The 25,623-nt window shown below is 33.5% G+C and overlaps 1 protein-coding gene across 2 annotated transcripts in view; it reads left to right on the top strand.

Annotated features, from left to right (window-relative positions):
• LOC140673636 (protein O-mannosyl-transferase TMTC1-like) overlaps positions 1-25,623 on the top strand; it is a 141,330-nt gene that overhangs the window by 111,230 nt on the left and 4,477 nt on the right. Inside the window, exons 8-13 of one of the 2 annotated variants that reach the window (XM_072906720.1) lie at positions 4,546-4,667; positions 4,754-4,918; positions 5,364-5,477; positions 17,244-17,384; positions 19,866-20,065; positions 20,261-20,396. In XM_072906720.1, the coding sequence (XP_072762821.1) occupies positions 4,546-4,667; positions 4,754-4,918; positions 5,364-5,477; positions 17,244-17,384; positions 19,866-20,065; positions 20,261-20,396 (878 nt within the window). The remainder of the gene's footprint in view (positions 1-4,545; positions 4,668-4,753; positions 4,919-5,363; positions 5,478-17,243; positions 17,385-19,865; positions 20,066-20,260; positions 20,397-25,623) is intronic. The other variant, XR_012048079.1, reaches the window with a different exon arrangement.

The following is a 25,623-nucleotide window of genomic DNA, read 5'->3' on the forward strand; positions in this document are numbered from 1 at the left end:
AATTTATTAGCTGTTTTAGAAGAACCAGATATTTTATCATTATAATCTTGATAACCATTTGCTATACCGCTGGAGAATATTTTTTCATTTGACGCCTGTTCTATAGCCACCATCCGTTTTGTATTATCTGATTCAGATGTTTCCGATGATGCAGATTGAAGATTACTTTTAGATTCAGTTGACTGCGCCGTTTTTGCAGTCTGTTTTATATTAATATCAACATTTTCGTTTCCTCTGTAACTGTCATAAACATGTTCCGTTTCTGTCTGAACATCTGTGCGAGAATTCTTTAATGACAAGTCCCATGAAGCCTGAGAATAATGATTATTATTACTTATTTTTTTATCGCTATGTTTAGTATGTGATGTAGTATCGATCGTAGAACCGTCAGAAATTAGATTTCCTACACGTGTAACAACTTTACTACTATTTCTTATATTATTCTCGCTTTTTATTTTTTCTTCATTGTTATTAGTTGATGTTATTTTGTTAATTTCTATAGAATCTATAACTGGGCCAGATAGATTCGTATGCTTTTTTAGATTACGACGTTTACCCTTATCTAAGATGTACTCTCTTTCTTTTTTATTTAATTTTTCATGCTCAGCATAATTTTCTTTTTTGCCTTCCTTGATAACAGATGCTGAAGATTCAAATAATGCATTTGATTTATTATTTCTTCGTTCTTGTTCTTGAATAAAATAGATATATTTATTCCAAGTATCAACTTCAGTTGCATCCGATGCAATTGACGTCTTTATACTACTACTAGTCTGTTTATTTAAAATATGCTGATTGTCTTGATTATGTTGATTGTAGATACTATGGTGATTGTATTGGCTATTACCTTTATGGAGATTTTGTTTATTATGATGGCTACGATAATTATGTTGATAATGTTTATCGTTCTTTTCATGTTGGCTATGTCGATTGTGAGACAAACGTTCATTAGAAGTAATCATTTGCGATTTTTTTGACTCTTTAACATTATCAGTAAATTTCTCTTTTTCTTCTGAATTATCGTAATCAATTTGTATGCTCTTTAAATCTTTGGCAGACTCAATTTCTTCATCTTCACTCATGTCTTGATCGTTAAAATCATAATAATTAACATTATGATGCGCATGTGCCTTTCCGTGTTTATGAACCGGAAATTCTGGTATCAATACTTCAGCACTGCTATCATCAAGCTCGATTACTTCTATTGACCGCGCATGATCCATATATTTTTTTCTAGCTTTTTTGTAATTTTCTTCATCTGAAATTTGTTTATTTGATGATATGACTCTATGATGATGCTCGCTCTCTCTCCTAATTGAAGGCATTGTTTCTGTTGACGACGCAAAATTGGCGGTGATTTCTTGATTTGCTTTTAAATCATAATTTTTATTCTGATTTTCCGTCAACGTCTTTGAATCCATCGAATGCTTTGTTTCGGAAGCAACAGTATTAGTAGTAGAGCGTTCGTATCCGCTGATGCTATGATGCACTTTCTGATTTCCCAGATGTGTTTTTGAATGAGCATGAGATGAATGGGCCAACGATGAACCAACCGATGGATGACTTTTAATCTCACTAAAACCCATTTCAATCCCCGTTGACGTCATATCATTATCAATTACAGAGTGTGTCCTTCCTAGAAGGTTATAGTTGTTCTCAGTTTTCGTTTCAACTGTAACCGATCCATCATCAACGGATGGCGACACGAGCACGTTATTTGTACGTTTGTTCCCTTTATCATCAGATACGCTCGACGATGTCCTACTGTTGGCAGCAACACTCTGATCTTTCGAGTGATAATGCTTTATATCGATGTTCATAGGTTTTCGCATAGACGTGTTTGTGGAAATTTTCGTTATTAACATGTTTCCTGATTGTTTGTTTTCAATTCCCTCCTTCGTTTCCATTGACGTTGTAGAATGCGCAATAGAATGTTGACTTCTATCCTGTTTCTGCTTATTTCTGTTTTGGATATTTTTCTTGTAATACGAATCAATCGATGAACCATGTTGAAATAAAGAGTCCGCTACAGAATCGTAATTATCTTCTTCATGATTTATTTCTTCTGAAAATTTATTTCCTTTCTCCTGCTCGAAATAAATTTTTTCATTATTTTCTTTAGGTTTAAAAAATGTTTTAAATATATACTTTCTCCCATATTCTTCACTCTCGTCTGATGTTTCAAATTCATACAATTCTGCCGAATGAGAGGTATGAGATGCATTTGCTCTAGACGAATTCGTGTGCGTCCATTCTGCGTATTTCCGTTTTGGTATATTGTTTCCTGTTTCCTGATCTTTTGTTATACGGAAGTGCATATGCGGTGCGTGTATATGTGAAGATATATGTCGCAACCTAGTATCCTCTCCATCTTCATAGGATGACAATCCGTGCGTATGACGTGATACTGTAAGTTTATGGAGCATTTCATTTGTGTCGTGACCGTGCTTCTCTCCCGAGGTATTCTGTAGTTTAGACGATAAATGCTTCTGATGTTCTGATTTATGCAATAAGTTTGTATGCGAACGATTAGTGTCAATAGCTGTAGAATTAGATAGCGTATGTTTTATCTCACGGTGATGATCGTGATTCATTGAATTGGACACATGATGCGATACTGAAAATGTATGTTGATTATCATTCTTTTCGATTTCTGAGTGGTTATTTTGGTTATTGTCTGTTACTTTTGTATTATGTGACAGTTGGAAAGGATGTTTAAAAATACTCGTATCAAATGACGATCCGGACAATAGCCATTTGCTAAAATCGTCATTATCATAAAGATTTTTGTATTGTGCTGCTTTAGCTGCCTTTGCTTTCGCTTCAGCCAATATTTTGCGAATTGCAGCCCGATATAAAGCTTCAGCGACAGTTGCTTTTTCAGATTTTAACACTTTGCTTCCATCATTTAATTTTAACAGATGTTCGGATATACCTCCTTTATGAGGATTGGCCCATAAAAGTCCTGAAGCTGATGCTTTTAAGTCTCTTTTGACACGATCACTATGTTTTTCTATTTTTTCATCGGTGGATGCAGATTCTTTTATTTCCGAAACATCATTAGTAAGATTATTATCTTTATTCATGAAGAGTTTGCCAGCTGCCTCTACGTTTTCTTGAACCCATTTAATGATATTGCCGAATAATGAATTATCGGGCGACTTATTTTTTGGTAGTAAAGTTGTAAAAAAATTCGATCCTTGCTCGATTATCTTGTCGATCAAAGATTCATTATCCGCTTGATGTATTTTGTCAGTGTTGTCCAGATCCTATATATATATATATATATATATATATATATAAATTAAATAATTTTAATCATACAAAAATACAGATTTTTTAAATTAAAAATTAATTTTTAATTAAATATTATGTGTTAAAATTATAATCTTATATATGTATAATATTTTTAAGCATATAGTGATACAATATTAATGCGATTTCTACTATATACGATAATACATTATTGCATTAAGCAAAAAACAGGAAAACTATAACGGAAATTTTACGTTTAAAATCTGTATGAGATAAATGCTTTAAAATCCATAATACGTAGACATATCTGTAAATTGTATATAAAGCTGTTTAAGAAACTTTAAATAATATTATGATTGACTCCTTATTGTAACACATATTGGAAACACACGAAAAAAAAATTAAATTCTGAAATTATTTTTTAAATGACTTTTGGTTAGAAAATTATTTAATTTATTTAAAATATTATTTATTATTTATTGCATTTCTATTAATATTTGGAATTGAAACATACCTTATGAGTTAAAAAATTTAAGAAATTAAACAAGTTTCCTCCCCAATCTTTTCCACTGGATGCTTCGTCCGAATGTTCTTTTCTTATAAGAATCAGAGTATCACTTCTATCGTTTATATGATTTGATTCACTTACACTTTTATCATTTGATTTTTCATGATGCGGATTAGGCGATACAAAACTCCAACACAGGAGAAACGATAAGATCACTGAAATTTTCATTATTTCTTTCTTCACTTCTCGACAAAAACTGCTACTTGTTATCGTTAATCGTTGGATTTTATACTTTTCCTGGCAATTGTAAAAACATTATGTTTTCTCGCGAATGTGGGTGTACACGTTAAAATATTGTTTGAAAGCATTACGTAGAATTTCGTTTTATCATTTGATTTTAATTTATTTACATCTACATTTTCTGTAAAAGTGTATTTTTCGATATTCTAGAATTTATCTTTTAGAATTTACGGATAAAAGCGTGTCAAATCGGAATGTATTTCGCGTTTTGAATCGTTGCCCGTTTACATACATTTAAAACTTGCGAGTGCACAATTTAAACATAATTTCGTGAGTATGGCGAGTTTCATGTAAAAGCAGTATAAACCCGTAGTATAAACTTTAATCGAGTACGATGATTCCAGCATGATGAAACTTATGCAATAGTTTGCTTTCGGAGAGATCTCGATGCAAAAGTGCTAAACTTAACAAGGATTTTAACCTTGCGTTTATCAGTGAATGTCTTTAATAATACATCAAATCTCTTTTTTTTTTATTTTTAGCAACAGAGGCATCCGCCTCTCGTTCTTGGTTGGATGTTCCTGGTACTGCCGTTCCTACCTGCGTCCAATCTTTTCGTCACCGTGGGTTTCGTCGTGGCAGAACGAGTTTTATATACGCCAAGGTAATTTCACTAAAGCGACAAATTATAATACAATCACAATGATTATTATAATAAATGGTATGAATTTTTTATATGTAATTTTACAGCGTCGGATGGATTATTTTAATCGTCTACGGTATGCAAGTGAGTTGGGCTGCTATGCCACGACGAAGAAGCTGGATCACTACAGGCGTAGTTCTCCTGCTTGTTCTAGGTTGTTTCAGAACGGTTCTTCGAAATAACGATTGGACATCTAGAGAAACTTTAATCAAGTACGTGATCAAAGATTATTTTACATGTTACACGTTTTCTTAACTTAAATTAATTCGTTTAAGAAAACCTCCCAGTCGATCAATACTAACGTTACCAAGTGTGCATGTAACTTTAAATAAACTTTTCGTAGTAATGGTAAATATAAAGAATCGTAGCACGCAATCTCGACAAGTCTCGCAATTACGACAAAAATGATTTTGTCACGCAAAGATATCGTGGACATTTATGGCGAGTGCTTAGTTCCGGCTTAAACAAGAAGGCTGGCATAGTGCCAGTGTTGTATACATTCACGAACTTGGTGCAGACACCAGACGCTGATTGGCTATGTATGGGGTTGCAAAACATAACTAACGTAGATACGGGATGACGAAGAGGATGGTAGGGTCGTATCGAGGTCGAGAGAGAGAGGATGGTCCCGTCTGACCTCAAATCATCTTGTTTCAGAGCGGGGTTGCGGTCTCTGCCCTACAATGCCAAGATGCATTACAACTTTGCTAACTTCCTCAAAGACACATCACAACCGAATCTTGCGGTCCACCATTACCAGCTAGCCCTCTGGTAAGTATGTTTCTCTTTCTTGCATGGTATACAAAATCTCGAGATGCATGTTGGAACAAAAGTTCATCAACTCGTATAAGGACAATAGTATTTAATTACTTGACAATTTAAATAAGTATATGTAGATATTTCTCCGCATATGACTTAGCTTCATCTTGTTATCTTCAAGTCATAGAATGACGTAGATGTTGTTCTTATTATAATATATGACATAATCAATATCTTACAGTTCATTGTCTTGAAGAGAGTGCGCAATCTCTTACTTACATAAATATTTTAATATTTACAAATTATATCATGGATTTTATATTCTTATATTTTAACAAATGGTTATATTTTAATAAATAGAAGACTTTTAACTTTAAATTCTTTGTTTGTCAATAAAAACTTTTAGTTGATTATTCATATGTATTGCTTTGGAGTCTGTACAATGAATGCTTCTTATCATACTTGGTTTGTGAATAAACTTCTTTTTGTATGTTTTAAGCATTACACGCCAGAAAATTGATTAAATCTTATTGCCATTAATTTATCATTTCCTGACAAATATTTGCGATAACCATCTATAAAATAATCGAATTACAGTTTACATTAAAGTCGTGTGATCGATGCAATATAAATACACAACTGGCGGATAACATATAATTTTGATATTGTTGTAGTTAAAGCAATATAATCCAGTCATTTTATAAACTGTCATAAATCTTACTTAATTGCTATATACATTAATACTGCGATATGCAAGTATAACATCTTTATGTCAATTTTATTTTTACTGAAAATAATAAACGACACACTATATAATAAACGACAATAAACGATAATAACTGAGCTATGTAAAACTGTCAGAGTCAAAAAAATTAATAAAAATTAGTATACGCAATCATACAGCATTTATGGCAATACATTTAATCCAAATGATCCAATTAAAGAACTCGAGCATGTCAGTACAGCATTACAAATCAAATAAATTATTATAAATTATTTTATATGATCAGTTACACACACAGTTGTTATATATATATATATATATATATAATTTTTTTTTTTAAATAAAGTAAAAATTAAAAATATTTTTAAGAGACGTTTGTAATATATTATGCAAGAATATTTGTTAAAATATTAGAAATTAAAATATATTTTTAAGAATTAAACATATTTTGCATAATATTAGGAATATGCAAAGTATTAAATGTAATATCAAATTTTACTCTTTACTCTTTAATATTTTAAAATAAATTAATGTTTTAAAATAAATATTTAATATTTAAAATAAATGTAATTTATGTGTGTGTGTGTGTGTGTGTGTGTGTGTGTATGTGTGTGTGTGTGTGTGTGTGTACAGTGAGTTCTCGTAATTAAAAGGAAATTCTAAAAAAGTAGGCCGCGAATATTACGAAAAAGTTCTTTATATAATTTAATGCGCAAGAAAAATATTCTGATTGTAAATGCAGTTTACTAAAATAAGCAGAATTATCGGGAAAGTAGTCCGAGCATTGGCGCCGGACTTGTCTGGTGGTTGTTTGAACAGCGGGCCAGATAACCGTCAACTCGCGGTGTTGTTACTTCGTATGTGACCAATTCATTGAGTCATACATTTCTTGAAGACAGTTTCTCACATCGACGATTGATGAAATGTCGGGCCATCTGCGTAAACTGTGCATTTACATGTTTCTAGTATGTATCTGTCACAATCTTTCTAAAAATATAAAATTATCATGTATCTATTTGGGCTACTCATATGTATTTGTGTAAAATGTGACAATAATTAAATTATTTGTATATAATAATTTTTTAATTATAAAACAATCGATAATCGATGTTTCATAAAAAAAATCACTTAAAAAAGAATTTGTTATTATTGATCGAAATTTTGCAAAAAATTTCCTGTTTATTCTATTTTAAGCTTATATGTATCAATTTTGATAAAAATTACGGATGAACAGAGAGATCAAACACGAATTCATGAATATGAATATTGTTTTGTGAAAGAACGTGTCATCACGGTGTACACACACGTTTGTGTTCAGAGGTTTTATAACTTTTATGGAGAATATTACGTGATGAAAAGGGGAGTAAAAGTAATTAAGAAGATTTATTTATAAATTTCAGCATTATTGAGAAATTTTAATTAACTTTCAGCTTCGTATCTTTTGTAACTTTGTAATAATTCTTTCATCTTTAGGAGATAGACGACGGTAAATTAATGCATAAAGTCGCCGGTGTATACAATATAATTGCAAATCCATGATTTGCATTTTTTTAACCAACTCGCCAAATGCTTGTTTTCTGCTTCAGGTTTCCACATAGAATAATACACATATTTCCATAGAAAAATATTATTAAAAAAAAAAAATCTTTCAGAATAAATGCACATTTATATTGCATTATTTTATTATTATATCTCATCTTTCTCTTTTTTCTAAATTATTTCTTGTTATTATAGTCTTTCATTACTTGTTTAATTTTTTATTTCTTCGTGCGTAGCATGACAGAAGACACAGAATATTATAAAAGAATAATAAACGTAATATACACAATCTTATTACCATACGCACTTCTCTCTATTTCTAAACCATTATAGACTAACCTTTTTTCCATTTCGTACATAGTGCGAGTAGGGTCGTAGCAAACCGACAAAAGTGCATTAATTAGCCGCAGCTCGACTGCGCTCGAGATGAAGTGGTAACCAGTCGTTTGCTTTTTCCGTTTTGTTCTTTTTTGCTCTCTCTCTCTCTCTCTCTCTCTCTCTCTCTCTCTCTCTCTCTCTCTCTCTCTCATTCTCTCTGTATTCTCCATCGTTCTGTACTCCTGTAATTTCTGTCTGCGCGTTTTCCCCTCTGACATGGGAATCGCGCAACGAGAATCATCGCGCCGTAAAAAATAATCGTCTGTCGGAAAAAAATAAACGCGTTCTCGTTTTAAAGTTGTGCAACGCGTATTTTCGCGATGCGTCACGCGATTCATCATCGGGCAATCATCTGCAGCGAACTGATAAATCGAACTCTTGTTCCTTGTACATTTTGCTACGTGTGTAACGTTGCACGTGTTGTAATGCGTTTTGTAACATCACGCTCGCAGATTGTTTCATTCGTAATATCGAATTATTTGTCTACGCGAATGCAATCAATCCAGTAAACATATCGAGAAAATGGTGACGCGGTGCGGAAAAAAACTGAGATAAATGAGGAGGGAAAAGAGAACGGAGAAAATTGGTCGGCAGCTGTAGTCGCTGCGATGCAAGAGCGGACAGCTGCAGTTGGATGAAAATTGCATTTCGGCTGTGCACCCATGCTCGTCCAGTTCGTTCACTTATAGATCTCATTTCCTACGCTGAGCTCTCTAACCATTCTGTCGCACCTCTCTCTTTCTCTCTTTCTCTCTCTCTCTCTCTCTTTTTCTCTCTCTACCTTGCTTTTTCCGCCACTTTCCGTTAGTGTCATCGCATCGCGTCCTATGGATCGACTAGTTTTGGCTTTGAAAAATCGAATCTTCAGCTAACTGGCAATTTTCTCCGCTTGTTTTGCACGCCAAATCGCATCGTACACTATTCTAGCCAATGCATAACGGGATTCTGGGTCGTGGATTGGTAAAAGATCGATCTTCCTCTCGTTCAATGTTTAGCTCGTGTTCGCAACGTTTTATAACCGTATCGCCTAATTTGCGATTCCATTCTATTTGAAAATAATAGCGCCGATCTTCCTTTTCTTTTTCGTCTTACATTTTTACTACCTCGTTGCATCAAGTTTTGCGTTTATCGCCTACAACATTCCGTTCTCGTTTTGATTCTCGCGCGACGAATTAGTTTTCGATCTGTCGTACGAAATTTCCCCGAGGAGAATCGCGGCGAAGTTTCTCCTCCCACCGGAATATCACGCCGAGTAAGTAATTTAAAGTAGTCCGAGATTGACCTGGTCCGTGCACGAGTAATAATTGAGCGTCACCGGAAGAACATAGAGTTCTCCCGGGGTATTTGCTCCGAGACAGTGCCATCTCACACTCCCATTTTTCCCTCCTTTTCCCTCTGTAGCGCTTATTGCATTCGTGGAAAGAATGGCGCGAGGTGTCCTGAGAATTGTGAGCGAAGGGTAAAGAGGAAGGCGGAGAACGGAATAAAAAAGGCGAGGTGAGCATATTCGATGGAACGTCATAGAATCGAGGTAAGACGCAACTTTTCTGTTTGCTTTTCATTCGCCGGGAAAAGCGTACTGTATCGTAGAAACGCTATTCCTCCGCTCTCTTTTTTACCCGTATCCCTTCTCTCTTTCCGATACCTTATGTTACGTTACTTCCCTATCAGTCTATCCGTTCGCTCTTTTGGTCGACAACCATGAAATGCCAGAGTTATGATATTTTTACTTTCTTTATGTAAACAGCTGTCTTATCGCGTTTAAATTCCTTGCATATATATATATATATATATATATATATATATATATATATATATATATATATATATATATATAGCTTATCTTTTATTTAATTTCTTAATCTCTTAGAGATTCTATCTCGCTATAATAATAATACAGATAAGAAATATGTCGCTTTACATATGTAGATATAAGTCAAAGCAAATAAATTGTGTAAACGAACGCGTGTCCTCTCTCTCTCTTCCTTCCATTAATCTCTCCTATTGACGCTTACAAATTTTATCATACTGTGTAAAAATACATAAAATAGATTTACTCAAACAAAGTATTATGGAAATTTGTGTTGCAATGTCTATGTAAAAGAGTACATGCGTTTTAAAAATTTCCGGTTGTAGTTGATATCGTTATTTTACGCCGCGATATGCGCCATTTGCAGATGATGCATTGTTGCTGGACCATAGATACCGACCGTGGACGAGATATATAACACATCAGAATTTTACACGGACATTATACAACCTTATATTTACGATAATGCATTATTTGATTGCAGTTTTACGACGCCGCGCTTTTACTATTATTCAGCCTGGGGCATAAAACCACGCTTGGTGTGTGCAGGTTCTGTATCTCGCAATAAATTAAGTGCGAAGGAAATCCCTTGAATACGCTGATCCGCAATAAAAATTCCCGGGACAATCGCTAGTCGAAGGAAACGTTCAGAAACGAATCGCGCGGTTCTACAGCGGCTATTTGCCTGAATAATATCGATAGTCTAACAATATATAATTTACTACATATTACTCATCAGGTACACTTTGTAAAAATTCATCAGTAATATAAAACCATTGAATTAACGCAAACAGTTCTTTATGCTCGGTTTATTTTTTTACGCAAATGAAAATTTTACATCGCTTTATATGGATCTTTTACTTTTTTACTTGTTTTAGAAATATAAATGAAAGATTAAGGTTACTTTTAAAAAAAGTTTACGTATATTCATTGCACAGTATACTTATTAATTCAAAGAAAAGCGGAACTTTTTTGCAGCCAGTGCAAAAATAATGAAATAAAACTACCATAACTTAGTTTAAGAAGCGGTTGCCATGCATACTATACGAAAAAGTTTGTGTAGTAGCATGTTGTTTAGTAGTGTTCGCTGTATTTTTTAAATATAGCGATTTTTAAATAATATTCTGTTCTAAACTTAACTCGTCCATACATATATACTCAGCTTGTCTAGTAATTATTCATAGACTTGTTAAAGTGTTTTTGACTTTTAATTAAATATCATTACTTTATTGTTGCGTAAAGCAAGTATATTATAGAAAATATAAGAGTATGTTGAAATACTAGAGTATTTGAAATACTTTTATATTATTTCTTATCATACATATATTACGAATACGTACAATTATCTTTCTCGCTTGAAACCTGGTAGAATCTATCGGATCGATCGAAACGTATTGAACCAACATGAAACGTGCATGCGTACAATGAACACACGATGTATAGGGTGCTATAGAAAGGGAAGGTACAGTGGAAGCCGTGCGGCCAATTTATCCACCAACATTTCCGACGTGCTGCGAGCAATGCGAGCCTATAGCTTGCCCATCGATTCTTCGCGGTGCAATGAAGCAACGTACCGTCATTGTTTCACGTTGGCAATGAGATATTTATAGAAAGCAACGGTGTAGAATTAATACTTTCAATATTGTCTTAATAAATCATACCGGTTATTTAAATTTCTTTCGCGAAAATGAAAAAGAAAAACAATAATCAGTAGATACAAAAACTCATACTTATTGCTTGATAAAAGACACGATCCTAAAATAATAATAATCATTAAACTTATTTTAAATTATTTTAAAATATAAGTTAAGCACATATATATATATATTTGATAATCGTTAACAAGCCATGGTAATAAATTTCATTTTAAGAGAAAAAATATATAATTTTATATCTTCAATTTATTTAACAAGTTAACGAGAGATAAAAAAGATTAATATATTTTTATCGTATTTTCATTTATGTATCAAAATCAACGGTCATGTCTGTATACACATATACATCTTCCGATTTAACTTCTTTATATCTTTCTCTTTCAATCTTCAAAAGTCCGGTAACGTCGCTGTCTTAACTTTACGATACTTTGCCGCCATAAAGCTGGTTTACTGAAAATTACGACAAGGAATCTTGCAAGCACCAAGCTGTCTTACGTTAGGTTAGCCGCGGACGGGCTTTCTTTTACAGTAAATACCAACGGTAAATTGTAATGCAACGAGTTCGTTGAGTACGGTATTTGAATTTAAATTTAGTTTATGGTCTCGATATACGAGATCGCCATTTCTTCCTCTACTTTTGCTTCTGACTTTTGAACATCTTAAAAACTCATTCTTTCTCTCTCTCTCTCTCTCTCTCTCTCTCTCTCTCTCTCGCTCTCTTTATTGTAAAGTAACATTTATAATTTTAAAGATTATATACGTTATTTTTCTTGATATAATATCTGCTAATTTATTATTAATTACTTAGAACAGTTTAATATATCATAAAAATTAATAAGACAATTAACATTATCAGAACAATTATCGGAATAATTTCTCTTAAAGCTTTAACTTTTGTGTAATTACACGCACAATACACATACAGACTACTAATAAAAATGGATATAATTTCTTGTAAAATAAAATTCATATTACGTCTGATATTATTTTATTTCTTTTTGTAATGACATTAAAATTAAGCACAGGTTTTTACTATTCTTATCGGACGATAATTAAATTTAGATTATATTAAATTTAAGATAAAACTGCCAATGTGCGTCCTGTTTACAATAATAATTATATTTCACATATCTCTTTTCTGATCGTACAACTACCTTTAGTAGTAAGAGGAAACTTTTGATATGCTTATTAAATAATACTTATTAAATAATATAATATTGAAAAGAGACACGGTACAGTTTGTATACTTGGCAATTTCAACTTCCGGAACATAACGCTGCATGAGAAGGGGATCGGGGGGAGGAAGGATCTATCCAGAGAGTATAGTCTACCACACTTTATCTCCTTCTTATAAATGAAACAGGTTATTTATTATCCAATAAAGAGACACTCCTGGCACGCGCGGTACCCGCCGGGTACTTTACGGGGGTGGCAACCCCTGACGTGTAAATATCGAGGTTTCTCTGCGTCCCTCTCCGGAGACCACTGCACGACGTTCCATCTTTTACACGAGTTTTCGACAGCACATATTCCGCGCGTCGCATGAGAGAATCTCGAGTTGGGAGAAAGGAAAGAAATCCTTTGCAGCCCGTATTCAAAAACATATATGATTAATTATCTTCACACTTGCTAAGCATTTATACGCTATGCAAGCAGTGTAGTGGAATATTTGAGTTATATATTTTTCATGTTAAAGAAGAAAAGTGTACTTGAAGTCCAGTTATTTTAATATAAAATTATTTTTAGTTCTAAAAAATAAAATGTTATATTATACCGAAATATGTATATGTATTAATTCTACTTGTATCTATTTTTATTAATAATTTATTTTATATTTTATTGAAAAGACTACATATGAGACGTACTGTGGCATAATTTTCTATTAAATTTTTATTGCTGCAGTCGTCGACTGTATCTTACGGACGGATTACTTGCCAGAAACATGTGCTTTTGTGTACGTCAGCACAAATGAAAAATTGTTGCGAGAGGCTAGGCTATTCGACAAAGTAGCCTTCATTAAAACTTTGTACAGCTTTATGGAGGTGACTAGCGCCTGAAGCTGTTTTGTACGCGGTGGTGAGCATGTTGCGACTGTGCAACGAAGCATGCCTATATATGTAGATTGCGAGATATGAAAATCCGGGATTATCAAACGCTTTGCTCGCCAACCATGAAAGACACGACGATTTAATCACGTGTGCAACAAAAAGCGAGTCGCTATGCGAAGTACCTTCACTTCGACTTTCTTCAAGCTGTGATTTTCGAGGCGCACTTCCGACAGCGTACACGCGCGTCCGCACACACGCGCGAAAACTTTTAACGAAGTTTGCGAAACAGCTGATTGATTTTCTCTTAACTTGATCTCGAGTTATCCCCGGAAACGTGCGACGCATCTCGAGCATCGTTTCGGAGATTGATCGAAAAGAGTATATAATGGTTTTTTATCCTTAAAGATAATTATAATAATAAAACTAAAATATGAGAGAGAAAAGATGTGTAGATGAAAATTAATTTTTAAATGACTTCTTATTACTACATAGTGTAATTTTTTAAAATAAATATCTTCACGTTACTTCAATTGGGGTAGAATAAAAAAGTAATTAGTTCCGGCAAAAGTTGAAGCATTTTTATAAAATTTGAAATTTAAAAGAAGGTCATCGACCGTGAACAGTAATTATCCTTCAGGGCAAAATGATGACTGCGGCACAACCGTGTCATTTGGGATTTCTTCTGTTTGAAGAACATGCAGATGATCTTCGGGCATAGTTTTTTCGTCACGGATAGTTTGCCTGTCTCAGTCGAAAGAAAAGACATCTTCATGTAGTTGTAAAAATTATATGCAAATCAACGATAATTTTTGAGATACGATCCTCGCTAGTTTATTGACCAGGAGGTATATTACACATGGTGATAAAATTAAATTTAAGAATCCTGGAAATTATTCAGAGTAATAAAACGCAAAAAGACCGAGATAAAATTATATGTCGTATATACATATAAAAAAGGGTTACACAAATAACGATGATGTAAAAATATTTTAAACAACGTGAGAAGCACAGAAATGTAATAATGTGTACAGTCGATTACACATGATATTCAGAAATTCTATTATAAATTTATTAATTGGTCCTATTAAGTCGTCTTTCATATAAATCAGATTTCTCATACCAACACTTCTCCTTACGGAAATTTTCGAATAAACGGCGAGTTCTGTCAATTTCTCACAAGAAGTTTCTCGTTACATTCGACAGGACAATGCTCTTTTCAAACTGTACCGAGTTCTAGCAACTTCTGAAACCGTCGCGATTTTCGACCAAATTTTCCTAGAGGAAAGCACGCGAGCTCGCTACTATTCGGATAGACTTCGTCATCCTTCACTGCCTTGTATTCTCAGTCCCACGCACACTCTTAGCATTTTCACGGATTGTGACTTATCCTCGACGAACGGAAGCAACGCATACCTTCCACGCAATCCTCTTTCGGAGGCAGGGAAGCCAAGGTATAAGACATGTCTGCATTTTAAGACGGTGGAGGAAATTCCAAAGAATTTGATAACTATCCATAACCATCAAGACTGCGATGAAAAATTTTCGTTTTATTTTGCGAGCACCGGCATTGAATCTCGATGTAGAGTTTCGTAAAATGATAACGTGACATTCTTTTTACTTTTTAATTATCTATTGAAAATTTATTTTATATTATTCTTTTAAAAAATATATATATTAAATAAGCTCTTTATAATTTAATAATAATAAAGGTAATACTAGATATATAAGAGCAGACAAATATTTTAAAAGATAAAAAATGTCAAATACTAATGTTGTTTATAAAATTAACTGCGCTGATTGTAACGCATCGCATATAGGTCAGACACAAGGAGGTTGATTACTAGAATTTCTGAACATCATGTGTAATAGACTGTACACATTATTACATCTCTGTGCTTCTCACGTTGTTTAAAACATTTTTACACCATTGTTATTTGTAACCCTTTTTTATATATACGATATATTTTTATCTCGGTCTTTTTGCGTTTTATTACTCTGAATAATTTCCAGGATTCTTAAATTTAATTTTATCATCATGTGTAATATACCTTCTGGTCAATAAACTAGCGAGGATCGTATCTCAAGAATTATCGTCAATTTGCATATAATTTTTACGACTACATGAGAGATGTCTTTTCTTTCGATTGAAACGTCCGTTATAGCCGTTAATTTATAAATAATGTTTTTGCGTTTTTTCTACTGTTCAGATAATTAATACATGTCATTTTTTTACATTTTAAAATATTTTTCTGTGTTACTCTTATATGCTCTACTATTACCTTTATTTTCTACTTATTTTAAACTTGTGCATATTATATTCTTTATATCGTTATACTATACTTCATTCCGTTGAAAACTATATCGCCGTTATACCTAGATGCACGTATGGAAATAAATACTTTCGCTAGAAAAAATATATACGTGTATAAAATGTTAACCCCCGGAGGTCTTTTTTTTCGTCATATTGGAATAGCTACATTGGATTTTCTTTGGACCTTTATCCGCTTTTCTCATTCCGCTGTGTAACTCTTACACGTATCCTCTCTGTATTTTTCTTCACCCTTGACGATCTCTTACTGAGCCCTCGGAAACAACCCCTGTCAGGCTCTTATACCGTTACAAAACAACCAAGCTTAGATCTTGCTGGTGAATACCTTTCTATTCTAATATTTTTCGATATAGTCACATGTGTGTTGGCATTAAGCCAAGATTGCGTGTAATATATAATAAATCCAATTTCTGATTTTATCTATTTGATTTAGCTAATTTTATTTTGTCTCAATGAAATATTTTAAATATATTATTTGATTGTGGCTTACACTATAAAATATTTGAGAACCCCGAGGTTATACGTGTATTTTAACGACAGATATTGGAAATCAATCTGAGAGCAAGTAATGTATTTAAATGCATTTGTAACTCTCTAGAGGAAATGCTTTATCTTTTCCAATTTTAAATAAGAGCAAAAATCAATTGGTACAAACTGCGTTATATAATATATATTATAATTGAATAAAATATTTAATAAATAAAAATTGTGCGCAAAACAAGAATGTTGGCTGGTTATCTCTCGGTATCTCCAGCAAACGCTTTGAAAATGCGTTCAGTCGTGATTCCTAGGAAATATTATTCTCCTAGAATGACGAAAGCCATCAAAGACTAATGGATTCGGCCCAGGGTAATTCCGATCCATTATCTCGCTTGTAGAGCCTCCGTTGGCGCGGTTCAATCCTTTTGTTTCTTTTCGCGTCCTGTTGAACCCAACTCCCTCTCCGCTTTTCCCATTCTTTTCCTTTATCCAATTGTCCGCGATCTTTGATTCATTTAAGTAATTTCACATTATTCTATATGGTTACCGCGTACAAAATTTTTATAATAATATTCAAAAATTACAAAGTAATATAATTATTATCGTTATATATGACATCATGAAAGATAAAGAAACAAAGGGCGGAGTTATCAGATTTTTATGAAAATAAAATTGATATTAGGAAACATCAATAATTATATTTTTTATAACATAAGAAAATGTTACGCAATCATAAATTACTGTCATAAATTACAATCATAACGTAAATGTATATAAACGATTAAATATTAAAAAGATAATTTTATCTGTTTTAGGCTTTGGCCAGGTTATGCCAGTGCGCATAATAATCTTGGAACTCTCACGATAGATGATCAAGCGGAATATCATTTTCTAGCAGCTATTAATGCTCAACCTGGTCACGTAAATGCTCATTATAATCTTGGACGATTGTACAGGTCAGTGAATAAACATCTTTCAGAAAGCATGTAAATGCTTTATAAAGATTATTAATTATCAATTAATATTGTTAATCAATTATTTCATCGGTATGACACATTGAATCACATTATGTCAGTTATTTATTAGAAACTATTGGCCGTTTTTCGTATATACGTAATAAAAATATCTCCCACTTCCTAGTTCACCGTTTTATCAATGGGTCATCGACCTAAAGCGAGCAGCGTTTCCGACAGTAAATTTAGCTTGAGCTGTAATTCCGGTAGCATGGTTAAAATTAAAGTTTAATTAACGCCTTCCTACTTGATAAATTAAAGTTTAATTAAGGGTAGAACTGGGACACACGCGGTCGACCGTTGCGTAAATGTAACAATTTTCCGCTCATCGTGCGTAAATCGTGAAAAATGAGCGATATCTCATTTAATTCTTTTTCTCTTTTTCTCAATAATTTTTATTTGGAAGCTGTAACACACATATAATATGATTTACGCAATAAGTAATTAAATATTTTTGCTTCCTCTGTTATTGTTTATATATATTATATAGTAGTTACATTAGATTATTATGCATATACTAATATAATACAATTGATAAAATTTCAAAAATGAAAACTATTTTTATTTTCTTATTAAAAAATGTAACAGCACCAAATTTTACTTTTTCTTTATAATGCTTAATTTAATAATCAATTATAACAATTAACTATCTAACGCATTTTACGCCAATTTATATAATTATAATTACGGGATAGTATCGATATGACATTTGCATAATATTATATTATTTGCATTATATACTTGCAACAACGACACATTTTAGCCCAGTCTATTTTTAATATAATTTAATGTAATATAACGCGTGGCGTATTTACTATATAATTGATTTTACGCAATGCACATTAGCGCTTGCGCATTGAATAAATTACGGAATGGCTCCAATACGCAACAGAAAGCGATGTTAATGTATATTGCGTATTACGCATAAAAAATGTACCGTGCGCATATGACATGCACTATAATAAGGCAATTGTCTCTTTAAAATAGACTGCATTTGTGATGTAGATCATACGATACATTTTGTTTTTATTTTGTTTCTAATTACGCAGATGCGCATTATTATCAGAAAGGTTATCGTCATAAAAAAGTTCTATAAAAATGTACTTGTCCTATTATAAAGTGTGAAGTTTATTTATTAATATTTATCGATTCTACTTTTTAAATATCATTAATATAATCTGTAATCCATATAATATGTGTTGTATGTTATCATTTATATATAGAGTAATGGATTTCAACCATTTTTATACTCGCAATCTAACGCATATCAATTAAAAGAAAATGAAAAATAAAGATTAAAAGTTTAAATTTTTATTTAAAGAAAATATATACAAATATATGCACATTAAATGATACATTTGAAAAATTCTCTCTATCAGAATTCAAAATCGGGATCAAAATGCAGAAATTAAGTACAAATAATGTAAGATATAAGTATGTATAATAAAAAATAAAAAATAAATTTGTAAAAGAATTCTTTTCTAAAATATTTTAAGGTAGATCTAAGATATATCATACTTTATGCGCAGATTTATATCTATATAAATTCTCTTTTATCTGTTAGTATTTCCTCTTTCGATCACACGAAAATGTCGATAGAACGATATTGGTAAAAAGCATCGCTCCAGCTGCAGGCGTAAACAGTAAAAACGGCATTGTCGATCGGCATTATTGGCGTCGCCATTCTCTGACAATTACCGGGTCTTTTGCCAGGCGCAAAGTCGATTACATGAAAGCGCATGACTATAATTCAACCGGACGCGTTCGTGAAATTGCCGTTCAATTTGTACGGGAATGCCGAATTTACGCGGTAACTTGTCCGTCGCTCTTTTTAACACCTGGTCTTTTTACCAGCCTATCAACCTACTTCGTAACGTGTGGCATTTTCATCACATTTGTTCGCACAGCAGGGTAGGCCAAACAAGAAATACATTTCCACGATATTATTTTAACGAGACGCATAGGCAATGAGACACGCGACCGGTATTGAATGATTAAATAATATTGTTTGAACGCGGTATGCATTAAATTTGTAATTGGCGCTAATTAGAATTGAATTGCTCGTTACTGGTTAAGAATAATAAATGATAATTGTACTTTGTTCGTTGATTATATTTTATTGAAGTTTCTCTCTCTCTCTCTCTCTCTCTCTTTTTTATTGAAATCTTTCTCTGTTCATATGACTACTGTAGTCTTTATTTATATAAAATATGTTAGAAGCTGCAGAGTTATTATTCAATATATATATATATATATATACATAAAATTAATAATTTTTATTAATTAATTATAAATAAAGTTGATCGATTAATGTGTGAGAACGTGTCGTACATGTACTAAGAGTTACTTATATTGTTCGTCTTACATTTTATAATATTTCTGTATGAGATATTCGTAATTATAATGATCTAATTTTATTTTCAGAAGAACAAATCGAACTGAACAATGCATCGAGATGCTGAGACGATGCGTGTCACTGGATCCGGCATATGCGCCGGCATACAGAGTTCTGGCAAGGATCGCCACCGGACCTGCAACAGGCGAACTCCTGAGGCATGTAATTCATCTTCAGCCACGAAACCCGGACGCTCTCACTGAGTATGCTTACTGGTTGTACAAGAACGGTGAGTTATTAAACGAGATAAGCTTAAAATAGCAGGCGGAAGATTTTTATAAATTCTCGATAGAGGAGAAGCGATGCTTGTCGCCAAAGATAGAATAATTTCATCGGAATTGTCTGTTTTCTACAAAGAACGGCACATACAGCATAATTAAAAACCTTATATTTACTCGCGGGAAATTTGCTTCGTCTCTTTCAGGTAAATGGCTGCCCTCGCTTCAATACTATTTCAAAGCCATGGAAATTTTCCCGTCACATAAACCGTCGCTTATCGGTACACTCAGGATTCTGAGATCGCGAGGTCAGTGGTCCAGGGTACACCAGCTCATCATCAGGTGAGCTTTTACGAGCTTTGTGCGTGAATGCATTTCTGGACATATCTAAATCACTATTATACAGCAGCAGTAGCAGCTTCTAAAAGGATTAAAGAGCGTATTTCATAAAGTTACCGTGAGAATAGCATCACGTGTTGGATTTTCCACGCATTTTAATCGCTCACGCGAAAACATTAGAATAAGCGGAAACGTTACACCAAGTGTATCCCATAGAATTATATTTAAGATAGTAGCAAATTTACATTCTCTCGCGGAGAGCAGTTTCGAGCGTGCAACGTAATGTCCAAATTCGTAATTTTCCCGGCACCGGAGCGATACTGTGTGTACAAACACGGGTTCGCCCGCGTGTAGCAAATTCCGTGCATGCGGCGAAGCGTGGTATCGTCGCGCGGAAATCCTTTCAATTTCAGATGGGCTTTGCAGCGTTGCGTGGATCGAGCGGGTGGGCTTATTCGCGTGGCAAGTACTCGGTACGTTAGCGCACACGTCGATTCGCAATCAGCGAACGAATTCAATTTTTTTTTTTTTTTTTTTTTTTTTTTTTTTTCGTCGAGCTCCCCGGACTCGATCTTCGTTCCGCGCGAGTTGATTAAAAATTCCACGCAATTTTCGTATTTTATGCGAAATATATCGAGGAATAAATGAAAAAAAAATATGCAAAAAACAGATTCAGCATCACTGTCTGTGCGAGTCGACGCGATCGTTTTGTCTCAGTGTCGGGAATCCGACCGTTTATGTACGCGCCACGTCTACGTACACACGTAGATTATACGATAACCGGGCGCAAGTGGTGGATCCTAGTGTTTTCGCTGCGACCACTACCATCACCACCCCTCCGTCACCTATTTTTCCACCCTCGCGCTGTAATCCTCCTGCATCCTGCTTGTGTGTGTGTGTGTGTATGTGTGCGCAAATAGCGCCTATAAAACACGCATAGTAAATTTGCCTGCGACGATTCGCGCTGTTTTTGTAGCTGGCTCTCTCGTTCTTTCTCTCTCTCTCTCTCTCTCTCTCTCTCTCTCTCTCTCTCTCTCTCTCTCTCTCTTTCTATTTCTCATTCCCTCTCTTTCAACTGCTGGCAACGAAGAGCCGTATACCAGTAGCGTACTGGCATCGTCCGACCGTATACGAGTTTTGCAGGGTCAGGGAGGCGTGGCTCGGGGATGTAGGAGCAACGGGGCGAAAGAGGGATTAAATTTTGGAGAAACAACGCTCGGAGAGGCGCCGGCGGATAGGCAGTTGAGCAGCGAATTTCTCTTGCTCTTTCTCTCTCTATGTCTGTTGCTACCACACGTGAAATTTCAATATGCATCGTTTGACAGATGTGGCGCATCGCCCGGATTTTAAATGCAAATATAAATTCCGCAATTCATAACAACTTGGTAGAACGTAGAGCGTTTAGCTATGTATAGTGACCGAAGGAAAACGGAAAAACTATCACTTTATACGAAATGAAAATACATATACATTGTTATTACGTCTATATGTAAGCCTGTAAATGTTAAGCGATATGCAAATAACGTTTAATGTGATTTTTCGATAGAATTAATTTGATGCTCGGTTGGGAGAGAAGGAGCTAACTTAATGGGGATTTCCATGAGTGGCAAATATCGGACAAACGTCACATTTATGTTTTTATGTATTTCTATATCCTATTTATCGCATTGACTCATCGTGTATCTTATGCGCGTGTACGTGTGTTTAATTTATTTATTATTTGCGAAAAATGTGAATTATTTGCTGGGACAAGTTTGGAATTTATATTTGTTACTCAACATGTATTGAATCGGGACACATCGCGAATAAAAAAATGATATTATTCAGGATATTCTTGTCTATTAATAAACGTGTGTGAGACCAAGTTTGAATGGTATTGTTCAATCCAACGTCCACAAACGGGTAGTATAGCGACCTTGTTTAATTATATTATTTTGAATCGCGACATCATTAATGTGACTGGGAAAATGTTCTGTGAACTTTCTATAGCATGAGGGTGTTTCACGTTTCATTTATTTAAAGCCAAGCCGAGGCGAATTCCCGCCATTTCCACTTTCCACTTGGTTCGCGATGGTCGGATTAATTTCTCATAAATCGCCCGCGGTTTTCGTTGATTGGGTCACGGTTTCATTTGTGCCTCGCTCCAGGACACGTCGTTTCCGATCTAAAGTAATTAAGTGTCGCGATCGGTATGTAGCTCGATATCGGATATCTCGACTACCTCCGCTTTTATAGACGTACAATATGATATTGACACTCGAAGAAGAAACCATCGACTGGACATGTGACATATTATGACACCATTTTAGAAAAGCTGCTCTCTTTCTGAACTAGCTTATGAAACAATGAAATCATATCTTTTATCGAATACTTTATAAGAAAGAAAGTCTTTTTAAACATTTCTTTATAATATGTAATATGTATTCAAATAGACAGATCATACACATACATATTCAGCGCGTACAGTGCATACAGAAATATGTATATATATATATATATATATATATATATATATATATATATATATATACAGAGTGTCCGGTAATGATCGCCTCACCTCTCTAGGATAGATAGAGCAGGTCAAACTGAATATAAAAGTCTTCTATCATTTTGCGATTTGCACAATAATTATTAAACTATTAATTAAAAACGCTCAGCATATGCTGAGTGCTATATACGGCGCGCGCTTACACGCTGAGCGTTTTTAATTAATATATATATATATATATATATATATATATGTATATATATATATATATATATATATATAATATATACAATATATGCGAATATTCAAATTGAAATGTTATAGTTTTTTAGATAGTTTTTATTAGGAGATGCTATAGTTCTTTTTAGATGATATAATTTTTTTTATTTAATTATATGGAATGTAATATTTTCATTGTTTCTGGAAAAAATATTATGTGAATGTTAAGCATATATGTAGATCAGAATTGTCATCTATAAAATATTCTTTTTTTTGCATGTGGATCAGAACTTTCTCTCTGAAGTATTTTTTATCTGCATTATTCGCAACTAATTAAAATTATATTTGAATAATTAAATTGAATCGCTATATAGTAAATGGAAAATGTTATTAAAAAGATATATAACTTGCGTATGATTTATAATAGCAATAACATTTTTTCCTAGATATTATAAAATATATGTTATACACTACGTTCGATGAACTAACATAGTTTTTTTTACGAAGATTAGACCGAGGCGCAATTTTCTTAACTATTGACAAACTTTTTATTATATTGTTGCTAACAATAAAGTTACACTTTATCTATTTAAAATATTCGTATTTAAAATAAACATTTTAAAAGAATAGGCAATAATCTTCTGTGCCGATTTCTATATTTTTTTTTCATGTTTCTTTTGGTATTATATTTTCATATTTATTTATTATTTTACAGAATATTTTGACAAAAGTTATATATTTAAATACACAAAAGAAAGAATAAAAACATATTTTTGCATCTAATAAATCTATAACATTAAACATTGCGATATATAAATAATCAATTTTATTCTTATGCAAAAATTATCTTGGTTGGTAATGGTTTGACTAATAAATAAATATACATTAATGAACATAATAAACGTCACTTTATAATATAATAATGTCAGGTTATTTTATAATTATTTGTTTTAAATGCAATCAATATCTTTTCATAGTTGAATTAACCGTGGTGAACTTAATTAAAATTGTGTCTGTTATTCAATAGAGAGGAATAATGCTTGCCGAAAATATCACCAATTTTCATTATATTTTAGAAGCATATCGCATTTTCTCCATACTAAAATCGTTTGATCATTGCATATGAAATTGTTTGCTATAAATGTTTTCCGTCCAATGAATTTCCATTTCATTTAAAGAATCATACAAATGTCCAATTTCCGAAACATTGGCTAAATTACTGTAAAATGCAGAGTCATATGCAGCATTGAAAGTGTACATAGTTCGAATGAAAATAAATTTGAAATATAGTCTCGTTTTATCGTTTAAATTTGCACATTTGTCTATCATTAATTCATACCGCTTTCAATAATTTTAAAATTGAGCGTAATGTACTTATTGAAATAAATATTTATTAGCATATTAATTAGCGTTAAATAATTATAAAACTTTTAGTGTATATACCGAGAAATATCGTGTAGTTGTATAACATTTATATATTGTCTCGCTAGAATAAAATAAATACGTCGTACTGCATGCGCGAATCAACCGCCTGGAAAATAATACCTAGAATAAAGATTAACGTAAAAGTCGATCGAATGGCTGGCACATTTACGGCAGAAATGCGTCAAACTACCCTTCCACTCGCACTTTTTCCCCTATCGGACATATAAATTCAGAGAAAAGCCACTCTACGGGGGATAATGCCACGGGTGCGATAACGTCGTCGCCGTTGCGTTGCATTAAGCGCTCGACGAGCTGATAAATCGAGAATTTACCGACGCTACCTACACTCCTGTTGATTTGACCAATGAAATGGAACGCGCGCGTTTGAGTAAACATTTTTTTCTGAAATTTAACACACTCACGATAAGCGTAGAATAAAAATGGCAGTCTATGCCGGTGCGATCGCGAATTGTCATGATACATCGTCACGATCACAACGAACGACCTGGTAGCGCGATCTCGTGCCTCGCAACAACTTGCAACAATAGTCGAACATGTCGGAATACGGGAAAGAAATGCACATGTGCCGCAATAATTTTGTATCAAACTTTGCCGCTATCGTTTCCACGAGGCAGGATGCGATGTTATACTGGCGTTTTGAGTTGCGCGCTACCGCTCCCGGCGCCCGACACGGTCTCTATCTTCCGTTGTAAATAGCGATTTTATAATTCATGGAGCGCCGTGTTTCATCCGGTCTATCGGCGAACCACCAAACGGCCGATATGACCTGTAGTAGCCGCGCGTTACCACTTCGTTACGACGTTACGACCACAGTTGAGCGGCAGTTTATTTCACGCAAATGTCCACTCGAAGTACGAAGGCTTTAACAATACTCGCCGCAAAACTTTAATCTTTAAATCTTTTGGTGAAATTACAAGTGGCATGTGTGGCGGTGGTGTACACAATGTCGACGCAAAAGCATCATCTCCATTTTTGCACGTAACAATGAAGAGAAGTGGAAAAAACATACAAAATACATATGTATTTCCATATTTGTAACATCAAAATTAAATTTATTAAAATTCAATCATCAAAAAT

The sequence above is a fragment of the Anoplolepis gracilipes genome, chromosome 1 (assembly GCF_047496725.1).
Source record: "Anoplolepis gracilipes chromosome 1, ASM4749672v1, whole genome shotgun sequence".
NCBI classification, from domain to species: domain Eukaryota; kingdom Metazoa; phylum Arthropoda; class Insecta; order Hymenoptera; family Formicidae; genus Anoplolepis; species Anoplolepis gracilipes.